The sequence below is a fragment of the Meles meles genome, chromosome 13 (assembly GCF_922984935.1).
Source record: "Meles meles chromosome 13, mMelMel3.1 paternal haplotype, whole genome shotgun sequence".
Classification (NCBI taxonomy): Eukaryota; Metazoa; Chordata; class Mammalia; order Carnivora; family Mustelidae; genus Meles; species Meles meles.
This window is the reverse complement of record NC_060078.1, coordinates 6,160,805-6,181,384: the sequence shown is the minus strand read 5'-3', so window position 1 is coordinate 6,181,384 and position 20,580 is coordinate 6,160,805. Positions and strand designations below refer to the sequence as shown.

Below are 20,580 nucleotides of genomic sequence, written 5' to 3'. Positions count from 1 at the left end.
CCTCCACTCAGTATGTTGCCTTTTAGTTATTTTGATTATTTCCTTCCCTGTGCAAAAGGTTTTTATTTTGGTGTAGTCCCAACAGTTTATTTTTGCTTTTTGTTTCCCTTACCTCGGGAGACATATCTAGAGCAATGTTTCCATGGCCGATGCCAAAGAAATTACTGCCTATGTTTTCTTTTAGGAGTTTAATGGTTTGGGGTCTCACAGTTAGGTCTTTAGTCTGTTTTGACTGTATGTTGTGTATGGTATAAGAAAATGGTTCAGTTTCATTCTTTTGCATGTAGCTGTCCAGTTTTCCCAGAGCTGTTTTTTGAAGAGAGTGTCTTTTCCCCATTGTATATTCTTGCCTCCTTTGTCATAGATTAATTAATGATTTAAGTGTGGATTTATGTCTGGGCTCTCTTTTCTGCTCTCTTTTCTATTTTTGTGCCAGTACCATACTGTTTTGATGACCACAGCTTTGTCATGTGTCTTGAAATCTAGGATTGTGGTATCTCTAGCTTTGTCCTTCTTTCTCAAGATTGCTTTGGCTATTCAAGGTCTTTTGTGGTTCCATACAGATTTTATGGACCTATGTAAACATACTGCCAAAAAAAAAAAAAAAATCAAGAACTGGACTATAGCATATAGAAGACCAATAAAGTATTCATTTAGGAAAAAGTCTTCCAGAAAACTTCAGGTAACTGCTTTAGAGGCTCAAAAATGTAAAGTAAACAGAATCCGTGAAACACTAGCTCAAAGAGGAGATAAAATAATGAGTCAGAAAAGGAGGTGGGAAACTACGGAAAGAAGATGAGGGGGATGGGGAACAGCATTACAAGGAGCAAAGAGTGTGACACGCTCCTTAGGAAACCAAATTAATGACGTGAAGCACAGGCTTCAGAAACTCATACATAATGCAGAAGAGAAGACAAATAGTCAGATCAGAGCAGTCAGGGAGACAGTGACAGAAACAAAAACTGGCCGCACCATTCCAACATTTGGATGCTGATGTTCCTGGCAGAGAAAACACTGGAATAGAAAATACTCTTCTATGGAATAGAAAATACTCTTAAGGGGAGAATGTGAAAAGGTTTCATTAAACAAAGGAAGACTTGAATCTGCAGATCCAAACAGCTCACCATGTTCCAGGAAGGACTATAATAGAGAATAATAAGCCCTGAGACACATACACTTGCTGAGGTTCCTTAATCTCTAAAGTAAAGGAAAAGCCCATTACGTATGCAGGCAGAGGAAGCAATCATTGGGGACACATACACCTAACAACATGCATTAAATGCTTGAATCCTCACCCTGGCCTCAAGGTATTGGTGCTGCTCATACCCCAGTTCATACACAAGAAAACTTGGGCCCACAGTAAGGTGACGAGGTGGGAATACCAACCCAGAACTTCGAGTCTTATCATTAAACCACAGTGCCCTAGCTACAAAGGGCAGAAATATCAGTCTGGACAATATGGCATCACAGTTCAGAAGAGGCCAGCCTAAGATTACATAAAAATGCTGACATTCTGCAAAGAATTCTTTACCTAACCAAGTGGTCATTCATGTGGTAGATAACAGAAACAATCATATCAATCATGCGGAAAGTCAAATATAACGCAAAATGTGTACTTCTTTAGCAAACCTTTTTCATTGCCTACAACTGAATTTCAGTAAAGGAGATACAAATCAGTATCATAGAAATAGGGTCACGTGAGGCAGTCCGTGCACCACACACCTTGTTCCCCCTAAAAGGGCATTGAAAATCTGCAGCTATAAACACTGACTCATACATCACAAATAAGCCACACCTACAGGAGCACCTTTTTTGATCAGGGCTATGAAACCAAGGCCCTGCTTTTTGGCAGCTGTCCAAACTCTTGCCTCATGAGGTCTCTAACTCTATACTGAGCTGCCATGGCCACTCCAGTGGACTTCATCTAGCCATCTCTTCAGGCTCTTTCTTGCATTCTAAGGATCCCAGCAGTAGCAACGAACTCTACCACAGGACAGAGGGGACTAGAATATCAGCATTTAGTGTTAAAAACCTTTTTTCATTACCTCCCATCCATCAGGATAGCTACTTTCAAAACAAAACACAACAGAAAATAACAAGGGTTGGTGAAGATGTGAAGAAATTGTAACTTTTGAGCACTGTTGGTGGGAATGTAAAATGGTGCAGCCATGATAGAAAGCTCTAGTATGGTAGTTCCTCAAAAAATTAAAAATACAATTACCATACAATCCAGCAATTCTAATTCTAGGTATGTATCCCAAAGAACTGAAATCGGGGTCTCTAAGAGATTTGTATATTCAGTTCCTAGCATTATTTAGAATAGCCAACAGGTAGAAGCAACCTATATGTCCCTCAGCAGATGAGTGGATAAGCAAAGTATGGTAAATCCATACAACAGAAGATTGTTCAGCCTTAAAAAGAAGGACATTAGACACAGGCTACAACATGGATGAACCTTGAGGGCATTATGTTAAGTGAAATTAAGCCAGAGAAAAAAACTGTATGATCCCATTTATATGAAGTAACCAGAATAGTCAAATTCATAGGGAAAGAACATGGAATGGTGGTTGCCAGGGGATGGGGGAGAGGGAATGGGGAATTGTTTGATGGGGGCAGAGTTCTGTTTTACAAAATGAAAGAGTTCTGTTGTGTCTGTTGCACCACAGTGTGAATATACTTCACACTGATCTGTATGCTTAAAAATGGTTAGGATGATAAATTTTATGTGTGTTTTACCACAATTAAAAATTTTTAAAAAATTTTTTAATGGAAAGTTTGTTTCCAATCCAGCTTTAATCACCAGAGCCAACAAGCTTTAGTACAGTTGAGTCTGCTATGCTAGAGGAGTTCATGTCCATCAAGAATAAATATCGGCATGCCCTCTAATATTTGCACAAGATTGGGCTTGATGCATTCTTTGTAGGCACCGTCAAAGTACCACTCACCCCCAGATCTTCAACATTCAACAAATGGCACATAGGATAGTGCCATTTGCCCGGTGTCTTTTTCCCAGCTTTTAGAGTACTAATGAGAACCAAGCACTTCACTCACCACAGAAGATCTCACAAAGGTCATCTGCCTCAGGAATCTATCAAATGTATCCAAAGTCTTTACCAGGTTACAGTTTCTAGATGAATTCAGGCTTGGAATTCTGCTGGATTCTTTATCTGTTGGCGAGATAGGGTCAGTCTTCTCAATTTTTACTCTCTGTAGACTTCAGATTTGGGCATAAGACACTTTTTCTCCATTAGGTACCAGATGGTTAAAGAAATCGCTGCCCATCTGTGTCAGTTCATGGGATGTATAAATAGCAACAGCAGCAGCAAAAAGAATATTAGGTGTCCTGTAGAGTGGATGTCACCAGTGAGGCACATGGTAGGAATGACCTGAGAGTCTCCTTCCTTCAACACTACCTTTTACTCCAAAAGTTAGACCCTAACGTGGGTTGAATATAAATAAGCATAACCTGACGAAAAATTTACACCAGCGCATTGTGATGTTCTCTTCTCTACTCCCAACATTTGGTGTTATTCTCATCATTTTTGTGTATTTTTCATTAGATTAGTGCTTTGGGCCTTCTAGTGTTTAACAAAAACTTAATCTTGGTTTGATCATACAATTGTACCTAAAAAGCAAACCATCTTCTCAAGCCCGGGTTACCAGTGGGCTTTGGTTTGCAAGATTGTATTATATCATTGTATATCAGTATATACGATGATTAATATTATTGTATAAATAATGTACAATATTAAATTCTATTATATTAATATCTTGGTTTGTAAGATTGTATTATATATTTTTTTTTAAGATTTATTTGTTTGACAGACAGAGATCACAAGTAGGCAGAGAGGCAGGCAGAGAGAGAGGAGGAAGCAGGCTCCCAGCTAAGCAGAGAGCCCGATGCGGGGCTCGATCCCAGGACTCTGGGATCATGACCTGAGCTGAAGGCAGAGGCTTTAACCAGCTGAGTCACCCAGGCGCCCCAAGATTGTATTATATTAATATCACCTTGAGACAAGTGTTATTTGAGACTAAGCTGCTTCAACTGAATAGTCCACTTTCCTAGCCCAAATGTCTCCAGAGCTACTTTGCTGTGCATTAACTTGCGTATGTCACAGGTCCAACTCTAACAGGAATAGAACTCACCCTCTTTCTTGTATCATAAGCCACATTGCTCACAACTTTTCTCACCATCAACTTTGACGCAATTGATTTCAGGGTCTATAACTATTGTTTCATAATTTAATCCAGTCACCTTCACCATCTTGGATCAATTGTTTTTTTGTTTGTTTTTGCTTTTTTAAAGATTTTTATTTATTTATTTCACAGACAGAGATCACAAGTAGGCAGAGAGGCAGGCAGAGAGAGAGGAGGAAGCAGGCTCCCTGGCAAGCAGAGAGCCTGATGTGGGGCTCGATCCCAGGACCCTGGGATCATGACCTGAGCCGAAGGCAGAGGCTTTAACCCACTGAGCCACCCAGGCGCCCCGGATCAATTGTTTTTTTAACCACTGGTTACATTGTGTACAAGATCTATATGAGAAAAACTACAAAACTCTTGAAAGAGATAAAAGAAAATCTAAATAAATAAAGACGTTCCATGTTCATGGATACGAGGACTCAATATTGTTAAGATGTCATTTTTTCCCAACTTGATCAATAGATTCAAGACAATGCCAATAAAAAACCCCAGCAAGTTAGCTTGTTGATACTGACAAACTGATTCTCAAATTTATATGGAGAAGGGAAAATAAGAAAAAAATGGAATAGCCAACACAATATTGAGGGAGAGGAGGAAGACTGACACTACCCAACTACAAAACTTACTATAAAGCTGCAGTGATCAAGACAATGTGGTATTGACAAAAGAATCGACAAATAGATCATTGAAGTGGAATAGAGAGCTCAGAAATAGACCCACATACATACAGTCAACTGACCTTTGACAAAAAAGCGAAGACAATACAGGAGGAAAGATAGCATCTTCAACAATTGCTGTGGGAACAACTAGATAGCCACATGCAAAACAATAAATCTAGACACAGACCTTACACCTTTCACAAAAATGAGCTCAAAAATGAGTCATGTAAAAGGCAGAACTATAAAACTTCTAGAGAAAAGCACAGGAGAAAGTCTAGATGATCTTGGGTTTGGCAGTTCGTTTGTAATTATGACACCAAAAGCACAAGCCACAGAAGAAAATTTGATGAGCTGGACTTCATTCAAATTAAGTACTTCTCTGTGAAAGACACTGTTAACAGGATGAGAAGACAAGCCACAGACTGGGAGAAACCTTTGCAAAGCACATATCTGATGAAGGACTGGTATCCAAAATATAAAAAGAGCTCTTAAAACTCCAAAATGAGAAAAGAAACCACTCCATTAAAAAATACACAAAAGGGATGCCTGGGTGGCTCCGGTGGTTAAGCATCTGCCTTAGGCTCAGGTCATGATCTCAGGGTCCTGGGATTTTGTCCGACATCGGGCTCCTTGCTCAGCAGGAAGCCTGCTTCTCTCTCTGCCTGCCACTCTCCCTGCTTGTGTGCCCGTTCTCTCTTGCTCTCTCTCTCTCTCGCTTGCTCTCTCTCTGACAAATAAATAAATAAAATCTTAAAAAATATATGCTAAAGACCTGAACAGACCCCTCACCAAAGAAGATATACAGATGGCAAAGAAGCAAATGAAAAGATGCTCCACAACATATAGAACGCTCCACTAGAGCATTACAAATTAAAGGAACAATGAGATACCACTACACAATCGTTAGAATGACTAAAATCCAAAAAACTGACAACAGGACATGCTGACAAAGATGTGGAAGGATAGGAACTCTCATTTATTGCTGGGGAATGCAAAATAGTACAGCCACTTTGGAAGGCAGATTCTTACAAAGCTAAACATAGTTTTACCATACGATCCAATTATATCAAAAATATATAAAGAAAATTTTGTCAAAATATCAAGATGGGCAAATTGTGTAAGGGTATAGCATGTCTTTCCTAGTCTTTGGTGGATCAACTAGACAAAAAAGATGTAAGCATTTATTTATAATAAAATTAATTAGGTTGATCTGATTGATTGATGGTTGATTGATAGGTAGATGGATAATGGGGCATATATCTTTTTCCAAAAAATGTTACCACTTTTCTATAAGTACCAATCATGGAATACTTTAATATATTCTAAAAAGTAGAAATAGTTCATACCACATTCTTTGACCATAGTGCAGTAAAATATTAGCAACAGTATGAATAAATGTCAGCCTCAGTATCCTTTTCAAACCATCTCTTAAACAATGAAATTGACTTTGAGAATGCCATATGTAAATGTGTAAGATTATACTTTTTCACACTCAAAACATAAAAAGATGTAAAAGACTTGAAAAAGGGAAGGTGGAGACAATTTGGATAAAGGAAAGTGGACACCCTCTTCTTGAATAGGCAGAGTTAATATTGTAAAAATGTCTATTCTCTGTAAATTAATATATAAATTCAATACAAATCTAATCAGAATTCTATTTCTGTTTTTGGCAAAAGCAAACTTCAAACTATTCTAGAGTTCAATTAGATAAATAAATGTGTGAAAGTATCCAAGAATTTTTTTTAAGTAATTTATGTTCAAGGAAGAAGATATATAGAATTTTCCTGTGAAGTATTAAAGTTTATTATAAAATCAGAGTATTTAAATCTTTATAATTAGGCAGATCAACAGAACAGTATAGGAAGTCCTAAATAAATCTAAATGTACTAGGAATTTAGAATATGATCCAGATGGTATCTCAAATCAGTGGAGAACACATTATTTATAAATGCTGCTGGAAATTACTAGCCCTTAGGAAAACAAACAAAGCTGCATACATCACTAATTTTATACAGATGAACTTCAGGTGGATGGTATGTGTCTGCTTGGGCTGCCATAACAACATACCACAGTGGCTTAAACCGAAATTTAATTTCTCACAGTCCGGAGACTGGAAGATCAAGATCAAGGTGCCAGTCAAGTTGATGTCTGGCGAGGCCTCCGTGCTCATTGTGTCTTCAAGTGGCCTTCCCTCTGTGCTCAGGGGAAGAGAGAGCTTGTGTCTGTTCTTCTTTTTTTTTTTTGTTTTTTTTTTCAGATTTTATTTATTTATTTGACAGACAGAGATCACAAGTAGGCAGAGAGGTAGGCAGAGAGGTAGGCAGAGAGGTAGGCAGAGAGAGTGGAAGGGAAGCCCGCTGAGCAGAGAGCCTGATGCGGGGCTCGATCCCAGGACCCTGAGATCATGACCTGAGCTGAAGGCAGAGGCTTTAACCCACTCAGCCACCCAGGTGCCCCTGTTCTTCTTTTAAACATACCCAGTTCTATCAGATTAGGGAATCCCATCCCCTTTTTCCCTCATTTAACCTGAATTACCTCCCTAAAGGCCATATCTCCAAATAATCACATTAGAGGTTATGGCTTCAACATAGGAGTTTGGGGGACACAGGTCAGTCCCTAAGTTTGATCAAAGATTTATTTTTTTAAAGATTTTATTTATTTATTTGACAGACAAATCACAAGTAGGCAGAGAGGCAGGCAGAGAGAGAGGAAGGGAAGCAGGCTCCCCCCTGAGCAGAGAGCCTGATGCAGGGCTCAGATCCCAAAACCCTGAGATCATGACGTGAGCCGAAGGCAGAGGCTTTAACCCACTGAGCCACCCAGGTGCCCCAAGATTTATTTTTTTTTTAATTTATTTATTTATTTGGGGGCGGGAGGGACAGAGGCAGAGGGAGAAGCAGACTCCCTGCTGAGCAGAGAGTCTAATGCAGGGCTTGATCCAAGGACCCTGAGATCATGACCTGAGCTGAAGGCAGACATTTAACCGACTGAGCCACCCAGGCACGTTGATCAAGATTTAAATATATCAAATAAAACCATAAAAGTAGTGGGGAAATAGAAGAAAATGTTTTGGGTTTTTTTTTTTTTTCAGAAGTAAATGTTTTTACAAACATTTGGGAGGGCCAAACATACCACAAAATCCACAGTTCATAACATAAAAGTTTTGACGGCATTTTAAAAAACTCAATATGGTAAAAATTTCCAGTCAACAAAACAAACACATTTGCATTTGTGTAACAAAGTGTTGGTTTCCGTAAACCTCTCTGAAATTTCTCTGACAAGTCAATAAGAAAAGGAACTCTTTTTTTTTTTAACTGTGCAAACGAATAGGCAGCTTAAAATGGAGACCTATAAATGGTCAAAGATATGAAGAGACATTTATCTCCGTAAATAAGAATTAGGCACAAAACAACACTGAGATCTGCTTAAGAAAAAAAAATACAGAGACCCATACCGGTTTTGGTTTTGTTTTCGTCTCGTTGACACACAAACGGGACGTTAGTGTCAACAGTACAATATGGTGGTTCAGCTTCTCTGTTGCAATGTTGTGCTCCCCACGGGTGTAGCTACCATCTGTGACCAGACAGCACGACCACAGTACCACTGACTGTGTGCCCTGGGCCAGGAGCCAAATGCAAAACATGACCTTGTCTGCTGTGCCTTTATTTCCTCGACTTACTCATTCCGTAACCGGAAGCCCGTATCTCCCACTGCCCTTCACCATTTGGCCCCACCCCCTCTGGAAACCCTCAGTTTGTTGCCTTTGATTCTGCTGCTTCTTGTGTATTCCGTTGTTTATTTAGGTGGCACATATGAGTGAAATCATGTGGCATTTGTCTCTTTCAGTCTGGCTTATTTCATTTACCATAATAGCTTCCAGGTCCACCCACGTTGTTGCAAATGGCATGACCCTTTTATCTGGCTGAGTAATATGCCATCATGTGTGTGTACACACCACATCTTCCTTACCCCTCCGTCGGTCAGTGGACACTCGAGTTGCTTCCGTATCTTGGCTACCGTAAGACTGTTGATGTTTTTAATCTTCGATGAAATCCACTGTCATGCATTGGCTGTAAAGTGAAGCGAGAGGTTCTTGATGGTTGGAGTGGACCCTGATACAGTCTTCTAGAAGGATATTTCGGAATGTGTATCAAAATGTTTATTGTGCATACCCTTGACCCCAGTGTTCTCACATCTAGAAGTTTACCCAGAGACTCTCTCACAAATAATGAAGGGCAGTAAGAATTTCATCAGCGTACTCGTATAATGTCGGCAAACTGTAATTTTTGACTGCCCATCAACAGGGCTTGGTTAAGTAAGTCAGGTAGAGACCATGTGACGCTACATTGTCATCCTAAACAATGACATGCATCTGTGTGTACTGAGTGAACAAAAAAGCATGTTACAGAACAGCATATGAAATTGTATGTAGAAAGAGGAACAGTAAGATATCTGAAAAGATGTTCACTAAAGCACTGTCTCCACTTGGCAATTGATTTTTGCTTCTAGCTTTGAACTTTTCGGGTCAATTTTTTGAACAAATAAGGATTATCATTGTAAAGACAAGAAAGCTGTTTCAAAATTAAAATTCTGCATAGGAATCACCTCTTCCCCGGAGATGCCACCAACCCCTGAGGACCCAGTTAGCATTCCCTCCTCAGAATTTATTGTCATTTATATACTATCATGATCCATGAAGAGGAAAGAGGGGTGTCATGCGAGGTGGCCACATGGTACAGTAAGCAGAAAGAGACCCTTTCTGTCCTTCCCATAGAGTTTCTCTCTAGCACATTATCTGTAAGTACACTGTCCATTTTGGTTTGGTTTTTTTCATTTTGTATACAATCTGTATATTCCTCCTCATTCCCTTAGGGACTAGCAGCCGGATGCAAAATATGACCATATTTTCATGGAAACACACTGCATAAAAAGCATAAATTACATCCCAAATGTAAGTGTAAATGAGATCAGGATTATCTTTTCTACTTGTCCTGCCCATCAGCTTGGACAGCGCAGAGGTGTTGGGCAGAACCGAGCGGTAAGCACGCACAAGTTTGCGGGGACAGACCTCCGGGTGTCGGCCTCATGGCTCTTGCTTCACATTTCTGTTTGAGCCAGAGATTTTTTTCCCCTCATAATTCTTCTCACAGATAAGTCTTTCACGTGTCTTCCCCTCTTTGTTTGTTTATTTCTAGCCCTTCTAAGAGTCATGACAACCCTACTGGTTTGTGAGTTCTTAAATTTTTTTTGCCGTGTTCCAAGAGTCATTGTTTATGCATGGCGCCCAGTGCTCCATGCAATCCATGCCCTCCTTAATGCCCACAGCCAGGCTCACCCATCCCCCCTCTAAAACCCTCGGATTATTTCTCAGAGTCCACAGTCTCTCATGGGTTGTCTCCTCCTCCAATTTGCCCCAATTCACTTTTCCTTCCTTCTCCTAATGTCCTCCATGTTATTCCTTATGCTCCACAAGTGAGCAAAACCATATGATAATTGACTCTCTCTGCTTGACTTATTTCACTCAGCATAATCTCCTCCAGTCCCATCTATGTAGATGCAAAAGTTGGATATTCATCCTTTCTGATGGAGGCATAATACTCCATTGTATATATGGACCACATCTTCTTTGTCCATTCTTCTGTTGAAGGGTATCTCAGATATTTCCACAGTTTAGCTATTGTGGACACTGCTGCTATGAACATTGGGGTACAGATGGCTCTTCTTTTCACTACATCTGTATCTTTGGGATAAATACCCAGTAGTGCAATTGTGGGGTCATAGGGAAGCTCTATTTTTAATTTTCTGAGGAATCTCCACACTGTTCTCCAAAGTAGCTGCACCAACTTGCATTCCCACCAACACTGTAAGAGGCTTTCCCTTTCTCCACATCCTCTCCAATACATGTTGTTTCCTGTCTTGTTAATTTTGGCCATTCTAACTGGTGTAAGGTGGTATCTCAGTGTGGTTTAGATTTTAATCTCCCTGATGGCTAGTGATGATGAACATTTTATCATGTGTCTATTAGACATTTGTATGTCTTCTTTGGAGAAGTGTCTGTTCATGTCGTCTGCCCATTTTTTAACGTGATTATCTGTTTTTTGGGTGTTGAGTTTGAGGAGTTCTTTATAGATCTTGGATAACAGCCCTTTGTCTGTACTGTCATTTGCGAATATCTTCTCCCATTCCATGGGTTGCCTCTTTGCTTTGTTGAGTGTTTCCTTTGCTGTGCAGAAGCTTTTGTTCTTGATGAAGTCCCAAAATTTCATTTTCGTTTTGATTGGGATGGCATTGAAAGTATAGATTCTTTTCAAAGAATGACATGTGTTCTTTAAGGTTTCATTTCTTCACAAGATAAAACACGCTGTGTTGAGTTTTCTGAAGCCAAACAAGAAAATTCTAAAGCAAAAGGCAGTTTTTGCTAAAATAGAAGACAAGTGAGGCTCAAATATCACAGTGTTTTCTGTGGAAAATTGAAAAAGAACAAAATCAGGGAGCCTGTTGTGTTCTGGTAGGTCACTGACAGTCAATTAAAAGTGTCCGGAGCAGTCCAAGGAAGGGATAGAATCAAGGTGATAAATGACGTGAAGGTTGAAAGAAAGACATGTCTAAAAGAAAATAAATATAAATCACGTCCTGTGGCCCTGCCCAAAGTCAAGGCGGTGCAAACAGATGTTGCCTTTCGAGCCTGTCTGGTCTGAGCTTGGGTCCCGCCCCTTCATTGCTTCACCTTCTGCTAGTATAGCAGAAACCTAACCCTTCTCTTGAGTTTCTCGTCCTCTCCCAGAAACCCGTTCAGATGGTAACTGTCTACGGCAAGATTTAGAAATAATTTCAAAGACAAGGGGCTAGGAATGAGTGATTCTAGAATAGCTCTCAGATCAAAGGAGAAAAATCTTTGAATTAAATCAAAGAGGAGAACAAGAAGACAAAATGTGCATTTGAAAAAAGCGAGGGACACTTCTAACTCGTGAGGATTTGGGTTGGGGGCACTGTGGGCACCCAGTTGCCCTAATAATTTCCGAGAAACTTCCTGGTGTCTGTTTCTCAGCGCCCTCCCAGAAAGCAGCCAAAGGAATAATGAAATACGAACATGCTGTATGTGTAATCGCGCCCATTATGTCGCTTCGTCACAAAGCGGCAGCTACAGCTACTCCCGTTGACAGGACTAAAACTGAGCGCCTGAGTGTTTGTCTTGCCCAGAATGACACAGCTCATTAGTGCTGAGCCCAGCTCGGTCAGAGACAATGTTTCCTGACTCACAATCCATTGCTTCCTCTCTAAGAGATGCCGTGGCTTTCTAGAAACCCTGGAGCCCAGAACCTCCCTGTTACAACCATCTTCCACCTTTAAGTCCCAGAAACCTCTTGAGTGACTCACTGCTTCCTGTCACCAAATAAATTACTCTTTCAGTAAACTCGCAACATGGTTGAATTAGGAATTACTTGGTGGAAAATTAGGATATATCAAAACTAAGAGGTGGTCAGTCATATAGGACATGCGCCAACCTGTTGAAAGGGTTTGGTTAAGTTGAGATCCATGGTGGATCTGGTCATTTAATCAGTGAGGGCTTTGCTCTTCTGGCCATGAAGAACATGTATATCAACTCTAAGGTTAACTTGGAGATATTTAACTCTCCTGCAGGCATCTTGGATTTACCTCTCAATGTGCAGTCATCTTCTCATGTGGGGGGGAAAACATACGTGATGATAGCTCATCCGCCATTATGAAGACTTGCACTCCATCATGTTATTCGTGTATTCACGTGTATCTTCCAGGCCCCGCCCACTCCATATCCTCCAGGGATAACCTTACACACTCCCAACTGGCCGCTCTATCTGTGACCTAGGACCCAATGATTGAAAATTGCCTATATTTATCCGGATCAATGCAAAGTCATTGCTGGGATCCACTAGAAGCCAAGTGTCTCAGCCAGCTCATACTGTTGAAACAGAGTCCCATAGACCTGGTGGCTTAAATAACAGAAATGCATTTCTCACAGCTCTGCAAGCTGGGAAGTTCGAGGTCACAGAGCCAGTGAGGTCAGGCTCCGGTGGGAGCTTTCTTCCAGGTTTACAGACGGCCCCCTCCTTGCTGTGACCTGACACGGTGGGCAGAGGGGCGTCTCTCTCGTGTCTCTTCTTACAGAGGCACTAGTTCTACTCATCAAGGTTCAACCCTCATGACCTGATGACCTCCCAAAGGCTCCACCTCCAAATATGTCAAGATTAAGGCTTCCTCATTTGGATTGGGGTTGGGCAGACACAAACATTCAGTTCACAGCATCATAATATGCAAGTATCTTGAGCGTGTGCTTAGGAACTGGTGTGTTAATCTCAAATACTTTCCAACATTCGAAGAAAGAAAAAAAAATCGCAAGGATTCACTGGGGGGCACCTGCTCAAACTTTAGAGGTGAGGGCTGATTCCTGTAATGTCCTGATGGTTCTACCAGGAAAAACCAGCAGATGACTTCTTCTGTTGGGAGTGTGCACCACGTTTGACCTTGTAAAAGTTGCTGTTGTTGCACCACGGGGCAGGGGGGGTGGGGAGGGCAGGGAGGCAGGAGGGCTGAACCCGGCTGGGCTCTCCACAGTAATCCTGTTCTGTTTTCTTGGGGGTGGAGAGAGGAACAGGCATAACCATCAAAGATGCTTGAAATTGATTCCAAGTAGTATTGTTAAATAGACTGGGCTTGCTGAGGAATAGGTGTGAGTTGCTCTTGAGATGCAAAGGATAAATGCAGTGGGAGTCACAGCCAGAATAGTAATTATGTTATCTGTCTTGTCGAGGAGTTTGACTATAGTAATTGCAACATTTTCTCCCATCATTGAAGCTTGTAATTATAGTGCGACTAACAGGATTATGTGCTAACTTGGGCTGTTTTAATCACCTCTTTTACTCTGAAATGCAATGGTAAAATTCCACAGTTGCTCCAGGATTCTTTTCAACATCTGTTGTCTTGTAACAGTTCAATACTAAGAAGAGGCAGAGACGCTCTGGGCGTTTTACAGCAGAGGTCTTTAGGTAAAGCCAACTTCAGGCTTGAGGAGAAAGTGTAAGCAATAAGGGAGTTTTAAATTTCCAGCCCAAAAAAAATTTTCTCTTTGAAAACAAATCACATGGTTTTTATTTCAAAGACGGCAGATGTTTTCTGCAATTTGGCAATGCCCGCAGCCCATGTTTTATATGCATGGAAGGAAACTTTCAACTATAAAAATCAATCTAGGACAGATTAAGAAAACCCTTCCACGCAATCTAACAAGCAATTTTGCGTTAATTAATGCCTGGATCTTAAGCTGTGTGTCAAGATGTCACCTTTCATGTGTAAGACTCATTAAGATGTTCATTACTTATATTTATCCTTACAGATCCCATAACAACCAACTTCAGGGGTTATCCAAATACTCCGCTTATGCAGGAATAAAGGAACATCGTACACTCTGTGAAACAAGAGGGCTGATAGCTGAGCTGGAAACCTCCCTTGATTCTTTGATTGTAGGATGACTTGTGCGCTCTTAAAAATGTTGTTTCAACAAAACGAGGGCATCCAGGATGTAAACATTGCATGGAACCAAACCAGATCTGCCCATTTGGTCTCACATTGGGCTCTTATCACTTGGCACCATACAGTCCCCTTTAGGTCCTCATTCCTGTTGCGCAGGTGCCGGGACAGGACTCCGCCATCCAGGGGACTGTAGTTATCACTCAGCAAGCGCATCTGTGGTCCTAAAACCGGCAGCAGAAGGAGGCAATCGAAGAACAGCCTGTTTCCCTGAAAGAAAAATTGTGGAACCAAGTGCAATATCACCTTTAGAGGTGACAGAAAATTCCCTAGATTAGATCTGCTGAAAACCAGCAGGGCCAGACATGAACAGCTTAGCTGTGTGGGCAGCAGAGACACTGATGGGAGGCGGGAACAGCCCAGCCCTATCTCTCCGTCACCCAACTGTCCTACAAAGCCTCATTTTTTTTAATTGAACTATAGCTGGCATACAGTGTTCTATTCGTTTCGAGTGTGAAGGAGTGATTGCACAATTCTGTACATTACAAAATACCCCTATAAGTGTAGTTAGCGTCTGTCACCATAGGGTGTTATTAAAATATTACTTGACTGTATTCCCTACACAATACTTTTCGTCCCGGTGACTATTTTATAACTGGAGGCTGGCACCTCCAGAGCTACATTTTTGGGGCTCCTTCCTCGAATGCCTCCGTCTAACATGCTGGTCCACGGTCAGCAGCCACCGCCCCCCAGCAGGGCGCTCCCTTGTGGTCAGTCTCAGGAAACGGAGCTGTTCCAATCCCCCCCCCCCCCCCCCCCCCCCCCCCCCCCCCGTGAAGGGTGTTAAGCCTATGAACACGGGTGATGATCCAGGGGAAGGAAGCTGTAATTACAGTTTAGCGACCTAACTTCGGGCCAGCTGGATCGTGCTAAAAGGTAAACAGAGGTACATTAAAGCTTTTCTTTTTTAAAAGATTTATTTATTTAAGAGAAAGAGGAAACATGAGCAGGGGGTGGGGGGCAGAGGGAGGAGAGGCAGGCTCCCCATTGACCAGAAAGCCCAACACAGGGCTTGATCCCAGGACCCTGAGGTCTTGCCCTGGGCGGGGATAAATTCCTTTATTTGGGGGGTAAATTCCTTATACATCTCTACCAGAATTGTTTGTAGGAGTCCAGCCACCGCTAAATCAGGTCTGGGCTGGAAATCAGAAGAAAAATTTCCGGGAAATTTTGGAAGGTAGGTCAGTCTTTAAAATCTGGAGGGAATGTGTGTGGCTTGTATACACTGGGGACTCTAAGACATTTTTTCATTCATTTGTGGAATTTTTTTAACATTCTAGGAAGGATTTAGACATTGAGTGCCCCCAAAAGGATCTCATTTGACTGCTGGATACTTAGCCCCGCCTGTAACCTCTAATAAGCCCTTGCAGGCAGGACGACCTAATTGGCCGGATGCATCAATGCACAGGCCATTCATTTGCCAAGCACGTGACCCAGACGCCGGGTGAAAGGAGCTGAGAGCTTCATCTTCCTATTAGGGAGAGGTGTTGGGCCCTTTGCCGGCTCCCACCCAGCCCCTCCTCTAGAACCCCGGGCTTGAACAAGGGGGATAGCTCAGTGCACCCTTACCATGTGTCCGCAGGCTTCAGCTGAGACTGGAAGGAAAGTGGAGGGGAAGGAGATTTCTGGTCCGAGCAATTCCCTGCACATGGGGTGTGGGGGAGGGGGCAGCCATTGTGAGTTAAGGTGTGTGCTTAGAGTACATAGCTCCTGTATGTGATACATACAATACACTACTAATATGTGTTCTCTTGGGGAAAATGAAGCGTCTCTCTGTGCTGATCATGAGAGTGGATTGCAATCAAACAACGAATAACAATAACAAACACAATCACTCGGGCTTGGCCAGGCCTAGAGCTCCACTTTATTCATCTGTGCATGGTTTAGCAGAGTCGTTGTGAAGCTAATGGCCTGGGGCCTCCACTCCTTGCTCAACTGACAGTAGAACAAGGATGTCTGGGCCTTCCCATTCCTCTCCGGAGGTTGGTCCTGCACCCCCGGGCCACACCTCCTCCCACCCAGGCATGTTTCCAACCCTGTCTTCTTGGGTTTGCACAGACCCTCTCTCCAGGCTGGCCTTATCCTTGGCGGTGCACACCGCCCGCCTGTCCTTGGCCGTATCCACACGTATGCCTCTGTGCCAGACCCACCGTGAACTGGCTTTTAACCCCTGTGCTGTGTCCCCTGCAGGTCTCCCAGGCAGCTGCAGACCTCCTGGCTTACTGCGAAGCCCACGTGCGTGAGGACCCTCTCATCATACCAGTGCCTGCGTCAGAAAACCCCTTCCGAGAGAAGAAGTTCTTTTGTACCATCCTCTGACTCCATGGGTTATGACGTGGCTCCTTTTCTGTCCTTAAATTCCCTGGTAGAGACCGCATGCTCTTAGCTATAGGGAGCCCCAGCCCACCTCTGCCCTCCCCAACCAGGACGGCCGGGACCTGCCTCCCTCCACTGGTTTTCTTAGTTGCATTCCATTTCATGCCTTCTTTTCATTCTCATGGTATTTCCATCACTAGCAAAGCAAATAGATCTTTTCATAGCCCAATAACACATGTGCCACGTGAAAATTAAGTATGAGGTTAAGGGTTTCACTTTTTAAAGTATCAATTCCCATTTTCAGTACATCAAGTTCATACATTCCAGTGGTTAATTTATGGAAAAGAAAAACTGTACAACGCCCCCCCCCCCGCATTCCCAATAATTCAGTAGCAAATTAGAGCCTTTGGACCCATTGAGCTATGTGGATAAAGTTTTCATCTGGAAGTTCTCTGTATCCTGCTTTGCCATTATCCTATGAGAAAGAAAATAACCCACAGCCTCAGACGGTTTTCTGTTGTGTGTGGGGCCCAGACCCTGCTGAGGACAAGTCCCTGCTTCTCACTGATTACCACCAACCACTTTGGAGGGGGTCCTTCTACAAACGTCGATGTTGGGGGACTGTTGTAGCAAGCCTCAGTGTCCGTGCGCACCACGACAGCTGTCTGTCTGTGTGCTCGAGCTGCGCCCGCCGAGGGCATCGTCTTCCCCTCCACATGCCGTGTCTTCCTGCCCCTCTTACTCTGACTTCTCGTAGTTCTCACATGGTTCCATTAATAAGGACTTGCTCTGGGCGCAGCCCAGGGCCCGCGGGCTGTCCTCAGAATGGTCCCTGCCCCAGAGCGAGCCATAGGGCAGCTGCTCCCTCTGCACCATCCACCAATCCGAGCATTGACTGTACTCACTGATTTAATCCTCTCGCAATCCACAAATGCCACAAGAGTAGTCTGTTTTAAAGAGAGGCAAACTGAGGGGTGCCTGGATGGCTCAGTGGGTTAAGCACCGACTCTTGATTTCGGCTCAGATCATGATCTCAGTGTCCTGGGATCGAGCCCCATGTTGGACTCCGTGCTCGTGGGGGGGGGGGGTCTGCTTGAGATTCTCTCTCTCTCTCTCTCTTCCTCTGCCTCTCACCCCTCCCCCGCTTGTTCTGTCTCTCTCTCTAATATAAATAAGTGCAGCACACATCTCTCCCCATCTTTGCCAGAAGGAGGCACATTGGGCCCAAGTAGCTCATGGAAAATGATAGACAGATATATGGATGCCCCCGTGGGAGACTGGACAGCTCCTGAGTTTTCTGACTCCGCCTAAAACAAAGTTGAAAGAGCATAAACTACGGAGACAGAGAGCCCCTTATCCAAGTTCATGCTCTTCTGTTGTAGAAACCTCTGTACTCGCTGGCTCTCACACCGTGGGACGTGGGACGTGGGGCAAGCTATTGTGTGCCTGGAATGTTCTAACCTGCTAATTGGGGATAATGGTAATGGCTCCTCCCGTCTTTCTCTTTGGGAGGCCACAGAGAGGTGCTACATAGATGAAAGCTCTGATTGTCTTTGAAAACAAATTACTAAAGGCTCCAACATAACATTGGCAGGAATGCATGACTTCTGTGGGAGGACCGCGTAGAATCGCCCACAGAGAGCCAAGTATAATTTCAGATCAATTAATAATTCGCCACCTTGCAAATGGCTTCAGTACATTTTTATGCTTTGCCTCTTTTGTTGAAAGCGATTCTTCATTTCATTAAAGCTCACTGATGTCACCAGCGAGGTTAGGAAGCTGTATGCTCTAACGAGAGCAGAATTATATGCGGCGTGTGATAATCAGACTTCAAACCCTTCCCTGTCTCAGTTGATGACCGGGAGCTCTTTCTTCTGTGGTCCATGTCAACATCATTAACCTGATAAAGCAAAGCACAATTCATAAAAGCACATCAGAGAAGCGGAGAAAGTGGGACAGCACAGAAGCCGGCGAAATCAGGTCAGGAAGAAACTGTGCTTCTCGCCTTCCTCCAGACTTTCTCTCCTTTGTTTTCACTGTTTCTGTCCCTCCCCCCGTCACTCGCTTTTTCCTCTTCCTCTTTTCTCCCTTACCTTCCTCCAGGAGATGCTTTCTCACCTTTGTGGTTGGCCCCTTCTGAAGTGTCCCTGAACTTGACGCCCCCGTGCACTTGGGCTCCGAGACACACAAACAGGTGCATGAGCCCCTCGCCCTCGCTGCTCACGGGAGGCAAACCAGAGGGGCTGTGCCTGCTGTGGACAGTCGTCATTTGTGTTCACGAGCTGGCTGTGCAGCGTCTGACCCCCCTTCCTACAGAGGGAGATCACCCCTCACTAGATGCACTAGGACTCCCTTTCACTGTGGGTGCTGAAGCGGGGAGGTCTTCCTTGTCTCCGGTGTACCCCCTGCTTGGACTCCTTTGCCTGGACCTATGAGCTCAGAGCAAGTGGCACAGAAATGAGAAAACGCTGAGATTTGTTTTATGGGAGCTGCGGTGGTCCAGGGCCAGCAGCGGCCCAGCAGGGAGGCATCTAGCCTGGCAGGTTGCAGGGATTCCGTGCCCAGAGCCAACAAGGACCAGGGCCGGCAGAGCCCTGAGTAGACCATCCACGCTTCATTCCTCGGCCCCGCTAGCTGTCTCACCCCCAGCCCCCACTATATCCTCCTCGGTCTCTTTCTTTCTAGCTTTCTGTCAATTCTCTGAGCCTCCAAGCTGCATCCAGTAAATTTCTTATTCCGTAAGATAGCCTGGGATGGATGTACATATCATATGATCTAAAAACCCCATTCCTGGATTGGTACTTTACAGAAATGTGTGTATGTGTTCACCAAAAGAAAAGTACTAGAATGTTCCTAGAAGTGCTATTCAAGATAACCCAAAGCCGGAAAGCGCTCCAATGCCCACGTCGAATAGATAAACGAATTCTGGTATATTCCCACAGTGAAATCCTGGGCGGCAGTGGGAATAACGATCCCATAGCTCGACCCTACTGCATTGTGTGAGGCTCACAACATAGGGCACGTTCATACTACGTGATTCCATTTACGTCAAGTGCAAAACTCAGCAAAGCTCACCCAAGCTGTTGCAAGTGGGGAATATTAGTTACTCTCTGGAGGATGGGAACCAGAAGGGGCATAAGGGGAGCTTCTAGAATGTTCTGTGTGTCGATCTGGTTGCTAGTTACCTGAGTGTGTCCAGTTTGTGAAAATTCTCTGAGCTGTACACTTTGGATTGTGTACTTTTCTGTATGTATGTTATACTTCAATAAAAGTTGGCTTGTGTGGCTAGCAATCAAGAATCCTACTGGGTTTTGTTTTTTGTTTTTTTGAGGGGCACTTAGTTCAATTTTTTACTCCTCTTTAGGCAGAACATCAGTAATGGAGCAGGACTCTTAAATGTATTTGACAGCATTTTGGAATTTGAAATGCTTCTAATCCACGGCTCTCTGCACAGAGAACCGGCTTTCAGCAGAATGCAGGCTGAAGCGGGAACGGGGTATGGGCGTGCCACTCTGGGGAATCCGTGTCTTTTGGAAAAACATGAGGAATCCTCCAGGGATTCCCACTTGGATCAGCCTCTCTATAAATGAGGCAGGTATGACCTTCTCTTAGCCTCTCCTGCCTCCTGGCCGTCAGGTGTAAACAGAGGGGGTGGCCTGCCACAAAACCCTATTACCACAGACCACCTGTGAAGGAAGAAACCACAGCAAAGGCACCAGCTGCACCTTCCGAATGTGGCCCCCGCCTCCTAGCCGCCCAGCCCACCCACACCCGGGGGCCAACAGGACTTCTTCAAGGCACCCCCACCCCAGGAGCTCGGGGACCCCTTCCAAGCCTCTGATCT

The 20,580-nt window shown here is 43.6% G+C and overlaps 1 protein-coding gene across 2 annotated transcripts in view; it reads left to right on the top strand.

Annotated features, from left to right (window-relative positions):
- Positions 1 to 20,035, top strand: part of GNG4 (G protein subunit gamma 4) — a 71,304-nt gene extending 51,269 nt beyond the window's left edge. For both annotated transcript variants that reach the window (XM_046026145.1, XM_046026144.1), the window contains one exon: positions 16,611 to 20,035. In XM_046026145.1, the coding sequence (XP_045882101.1) occupies positions 16,611 to 16,739 (129 nt within the window). In that variant the 3' untranslated portion in view covers positions 16,740 to 20,035. The remainder of the gene's footprint in view (positions 1 to 16,610) is intronic.
- Positions 20,036 to 20,580: the final 545 nt, after the last annotated feature.